This window comes from Oncorhynchus mykiss, chromosome 10, assembly GCF_013265735.2.
Source record: "Oncorhynchus mykiss isolate Arlee chromosome 10, USDA_OmykA_1.1, whole genome shotgun sequence".
Classification (NCBI taxonomy): Eukaryota; Metazoa; Chordata; class Actinopteri; order Salmoniformes; family Salmonidae; genus Oncorhynchus; species Oncorhynchus mykiss.
Window position 1 is genome coordinate 13121132 of NC_048574.1, and position 6000 is coordinate 13127131.

General features: G+C 43.8%; 1 protein-coding gene across 6 annotated transcripts in view; it reads right to left on the reverse strand.

The window, feature by feature from the left end:
* The window catches only part of gabra1 (gamma-aminobutyric acid type A receptor subunit alpha1), a 29461-nt gene extending 23752 nt beyond the window's left edge, over nucleotides 1-5709 (reverse strand). The window contains exons 1-2 of one of the 6 annotated variants that reach the window (XM_021617487.2): nucleotides 5682-5709; nucleotides 2265-2364 (exon numbers count right to left, since the gene is read on the reverse strand). In XM_021617487.2, the coding sequence (XP_021473162.1) occupies nucleotides 2265-2344 (80 nt within the window). In that variant the 5' untranslated portion in view covers nucleotides 2345-2364; nucleotides 5682-5709. Of the gene's footprint in view, nucleotides 1-2264; nucleotides 2365-3676; nucleotides 3828-3978; nucleotides 4494-4724; nucleotides 4960-5681 lie in introns of those variants that run through there. The other 5 variants (XM_021617482.2, XM_021617483.2, XM_021617486.2 and 2 more) reach the window with 5 other exon arrangements.
* Between the last annotated feature and the right edge of the window lie 291 nt (nucleotides 5710-6000).

Below are 6000 nucleotides of genomic sequence, written 5' to 3' on the forward strand. Positions count from 1 at the left end.
CCCATCTACAGGTCCTCTGAACAGCAACAGTACTGCCGACTGCTGCCTTTGCTTTTATTGAACCTTTATTTAAGTAGGAAAGTTAAATAAATGCTGCTGCCTCCAGCCTGCCTCCCTGCCTCGCTCCCTCCCTGCCTCGCTCCCTCCCTGCCTCGCTCCCTCCCTGCCTCGCTCCCTCCCTGCCTCGCTCCCTCCCTGCCTCGCTCCCTGCCTGCCCCTCTCCCTGCCTACCTCCTTGCCCCCCTCCCTGCCTCGCTCCCTCCCTGCCTCGCTCCCTCCCTGCCTCGCTCCCTCCCTGCCTCGCTCCCTCCCTGCCTCGCTCCCTCCCTGCCTGCCTCCCTCCCTCCCTCCCTGCCTGCCCCTCTCCCTCCCTCCCTCCTTCCCTGCCTACCTCCCTCCCTCCCTGCCTGCCTCCCTCCCTCCCTCCCTCCCTGCCTGCCCCTCTCCCTCCCTCCTTCCCTGCCTACCTCCCTCGCCTCCCTGCCTACCTCCTTGCCCCCCTCCCTCCCTCCCTACCTCTCTGCCTCCCTCCCTCCCTGCCTCCTTCCTTCCCTGCCTACCTCCCTCGCCTCCCTGCCTACCTCCCTGCCCCCCTCCCTACCTCCCTACCTCTCTGCCTCCCTCCCTCCCTGCCTCCTTCCTTCCCTGCCTACCTCCCTCGCCTCCCTGCCTACCTCCTTGCCCCCCTCCCTCCCTCCCTACCTCTCTGCCTCCCTCCCTCCCTGCCTCCTTCCTTCCCTGCCTACCTCCCTCACCCCCCTGCCTACCTCCCTGCCCCCCTCCCTACCTCCCTACCTCTCTGCCTCCCTCCCTCCCTCCTTCCCTGCCTACCTCCCTCGCCTCCCTGCCTACCTCCCTGGCCCCCTCCCTATCTCTCTGCCTCCCTCCCTGCCTCCCCTGCCTACCTCCCTCGCCTCCCTCCCTACCTCCCTTCCTCCCTACCTCTCTGCCTCCCTCCCTCCCCTGCCTACCTATCTCCCTCGCCTCCCTCCCTACCTCTCTGCCTCTCTCCCTACCTGCCTCCCTGTCTATTCTGTTAAAATATCACAACACCAATATCAACATGTGCTAATGATTATTGCGTTTGTTCAAAAACCCTCCATGGTTTGTTTTTGAGTTCTAGAGGTCAATACAGTCAATCACAACGCAGTAATTACATTGCGGTTTATGGTGACAGTTGTAAGGTGGAGTAATCAGGGAAGGTGTTTATTGGTTAAATGGGCCATCCTTGAAGCAGTGCGGTTAAGATACATGAAACTGTCTGTTGATTAATAGGGAAAATGTCACAGCTCACAGAAAATAAATCCTTAAATGGCAATTTCATTAGACTGATTAGATGTGGATGCAGCTCAGACAGTTCTACTGAATTATTTAGGCTAGCAGAATAGAAAGAGAAAAAACGTCATTCATTTAATAGTCAAGCATCTTCCTGTGATTCCACATGATCATATGCACACAAAGTTATCTAGGTATATGCGGCTTCATTTGCAAATAGTGAATCCTTGATATTTGCATATTTTTAGTTCAATGTCAAACTTCTCAATGTTAATCCTAAAGACTGGATTAGCATTGAGGTGTAAATGCAAATGTCTGTCATTTCAATGGTGGGATTAGTAGTGTGGTAATCACATGTCAAAACCTAGCATCTCTCAACCCATCTCACTGTGGTACTGAGTGGGTGGTCTGAGCACAGACACCATCTGTATTCCCAAGTCTGACTTTTTATGTTGGACTAACCTCTACTTCAACTATGTCACTTGAAACACATACATCCTTTGAATAAACGACCGAATGTCTGAGACATGCACTTCTCTACTCTGGTTGAACATTTAGTGTTATCCTATGTGGTTGCTTAGCATATGGAAACTGTAACACAGTATTTGCTATTTTGGGCAAATCCGCCCCAGCTCCTCTTATTATCGCAATTACAGTGTGGAGTCTTGAAGTGATGCCCTAATTACTGCCATCACAGAGTCATGCACAACATAAAATATGATCAGTTGGCAAAACATGATCATTACAATCATACCTTCTTCTCCAGGATAATCAGGTGTTTGCTCTCAGACTGCCAGTGAGGGATGGATTCCAACATGACATGATTGCAGATCACAAAATATATTCTAATTCCACACTTTTGGGGACTTAAGAGACGAGCATATTGTCTCCGTAACTAGACCCTAGAACAGAACACAATGATTCTCTTTTCTGGGCCAAATCTAGCTTGACAGTGAACATTTTGTTTGTGTGGTCGAAGCCCACCTTACCTTTTCCCACAAAGCACTTTGGCCACCAGCAAACAGGCCCACACACATAGCAGTATGGCCGTTCCTGTCCGTCCACCCATGGTTGGAGAGTGGTTTGTCACTGAAGAAGGAAGACAACAACTACACATCAGAAAATAAAACAAAAAATAAAATACCACATCAGAAAATAAGCAGTACCATTGACAAGACTGGCTCAAAAGAGAATCAAAAAAGACACAAATCAAGAGGTGAGTGATTCTGAAACTAAGAAGATCAAGGAACATAAGAGGCTGGCACCGTTCTAAGACCAGCCTTTCCCAAGAACTATGTTGTATCTTTCAGTTCATATTAGTATCCAGCTTTTGTACACACAAAAAACGACTTACATTAATTAAGATGTGGTGATGGGTCGAACCTCAAAACACTAAATATTTCACAAAAACAGCCTATATGGGCTATCTTGAACCGTACTTTAACGGAACTGCATCCGTAAGCTCATATGTCACAAATCAAACCAAGCGTTCTCGTCACAAGTCAGATGTCAGTTGACACATAAACACACAGCCGTTAAAGCCATCAGATATAATTTAGTGTTTTCAGTTGATTATATATTAAACTTAATATAATTACCTGAAAAGAAAGATAGCGAGAGCGCGTCTGAATGAATGTGATACACTGACGGCAATGTATTGGTTTCTTTAAAAAAGAGCTACATTCCATGAAGAATCGATTTCGGATGATCCGTCGACATACATTACATTACGCATGCATATTGCATAAAGAATCAAACACGTTACCGGTTACATAGTCTTGTATGTCATTTGTTTTCATAGCACTTGTATAGCCTACTTAGTTTATTCACAGCCTGCTATTAAAAGGCGGCTGAAACCGCATATTAAACCAAATCCTCTTACATTCACGCATTTTCACCTTCGTCCGAAATCATAATGTCAACCCACTTTCAGAGGATGTAAGTGGTAGGATAATGTTATTGCGTTATGAAAATACAATTGTTGGCCAGATGCCCGTTTAACTGAACCATAAAAAAATAATATATATATATATATACATAAAACGATGTTTCCCACGGCAGCAGCAATTACTTACCCACGCAAAGGTATTGTAATCAATAGCTACACCATTATCAAACAAACGACTACAATAACCTGTAAATTAAAGATACATACTGTAGAAGATACGGCGCCTAATTTCTCCAAACTGCACTGGAATATACCGCAAACGAAGAGTATTAAACGATGTGCAATATTCTGTTAAAATGTCGTTAGTTGACAAGGATTTGATAAACCAGGGATAATGCAGCTTAATGGGAAAAACAAATCATACACACCACACTTCCTATATTATTCCGTGAAATGTGTCCCCAGTATAAACATCTTGAGTTCAGGGAGATATTGGCATTTCTCTATGCTCACCTTAAACATTCGTGTGTGGCGAGTAATTAAGCAACTGAATAATGCTACATTCTGAGCGCTGTCCAGGGATGAAACAACTTGGAGAAAACCATGTCATACCACAGCAGATGCCAGTAAATCGTCTTCATTTTCAATAGCTAACTCCACATCATCCACTCCCCGACAGTTGCAACTCATATACCATTTGAACTGGATTCTGCCTCTGTTAGGCTGAAAACAACTCACTGCCGTTCGAACTGCGAGTCAAATTCCCCGACTCCCTTCTGCACCGAAAAAGACAAGTAAATGGAAAATTCACTTACAGCGATATGCCAGAGATGTTCGAGGCTGTCGTATTTTCAAACTTTTATGGATATATTTTCTACACGGATTCGATGAGAACAATCCTCCAAGATCTCAGATCTGACCAAATTTAGCTTGAGTCTCGAGAAGCGGCAGCTGACGATGCTGAGTGTGCGCAGGTTTCGCGCACTGTTCAATGGTGTGGTTGAGTGAAACTCTTCTCAGTCCCCAACAAATTGGCAATCTAACTACAAAATCTACTCTAAATACCGAGACTGCAGCCAAATAAAGATTTACTTTACCAGGACAATGGTAACATATCACTGGGTAAACCGGATATGAAATAGGCTGTGACTTCAAGCCAGAGCGATTTATTTTAGAATGGAAGGTGGTACCAACGTCTCATCTAAAGACCAATCCGCCCATTGTTTATATTCAGCACATTGTAACTTCCACTGCTGTAGACTTCATCTCCTTTTCAGTGGCTGCAAAATCAAATCCTCTTCCATTTTCAACCAGCTCCCTTGTCCCCCGCTCCCCTTTTCTTCCTGAATGATGTTTCATGTTCTCCGATAAAAGCGGCGTTTTACATTTATAGAATTGATTATATCAACTAGCACGAGATTTCGCTCTGACCAAAACGAAGACTCCCAAACAATTATAAAATTATTATCTCATATCAATGAACACACAATGCAAATAAAAATAACACATTCATACACACGAAGACATTCTTCCCAATGTTAAGAAATGCATATTCCCTCACCCGATATATTTGATGAGACGAGACTCACTGAAAATTAACTTTAGTCACTCACTGTACCCCAAAAGCCCAGGATTCGCATCGAGATGACAGGACCGCCTGTTTACTGTCAAATATTATGCCGCTATAGCCTGCACTCCACGACTGAGCACAGACAGAGCTGTGCTGTGCTTCTGCAAAAACCGCCCGATGATACCAAGCTTATATTTTTGTAGTCATCTGCGTATTTCAAGTTAAACTACAAACCAGAAGACATTTTAATCATGATGAGATATGTAATAACGGAACATTTATGTAGCCGGTTTATTGACCTCAAAGCAAAATACACACTGATCTTATTGGTTTGTTTGAATACGTTTACAACACGCTATGATGACATCTAGACTACTCGTCCTTCATGTACAAATCATAACTCGCCAATGCAATATTGGCATTGGGTTTAATTTACCAGACTACGGAGACTGTGATTCCTCTCGTCTGAAATGGAACCGAATTTATGTGTTGCTTTATATGTGGTTAATATAGTGCATGTATGAGTTATGGGTATTCAGTAAGGTTTCTGTCGCTCTCGCTCTCTGTCTCTGTTATTATAACGTAATGTCTTCGCAGACATGCTTCTTCACTGTCCAATGAACATTACGAGTTCATTACGTTACAATAACATTAAGTATGGTCAGAATTCAGCGAATATATATATATATATATATATATATATATATATATATATATATATATATATATATATATATATATATATATAGAGAGAGAGAGAGAGAGAGAGAGGGCGAGAGAGGGCGAGAGAGACTACAGTGCAGTGTATGGCGAACTGTCATTTCAGCACCATGGGCAGTTCAAAACCGGACAGCTTGTGGCCAATCAAGTCTATTTCCAATGAAAATCACACCCTTCACAGAGTTCGAACAAAACGACAATGGCCTTTCATCATTTAGATTTGCTCACCTCCTGCATCCTCTCTCCTCTGTCTTCTCTGGCCTGCTTTTGAAAAGTTCAAGGGTAATCGAGGAGAGGCGGCGAGGACAGGGAAAGTGGACGAAAATGTGCTTGCATGAAATGACACTTCTTCTCCAATCGCGCGTCATCGGGCAAATGACGTTTACAGGGTGGAATGCAAAAATGTATGTATAAAGTGATAAAAACAAATGTAGCTAGATGTGCAATACATTTTATAGATAAAATAATAAATAGCATATCGTTTAAATCGTTTAAATGTTTGCATGCTTTTCTCCTTCGAGAAAACAATAGCTGATTCAAAGGGGGT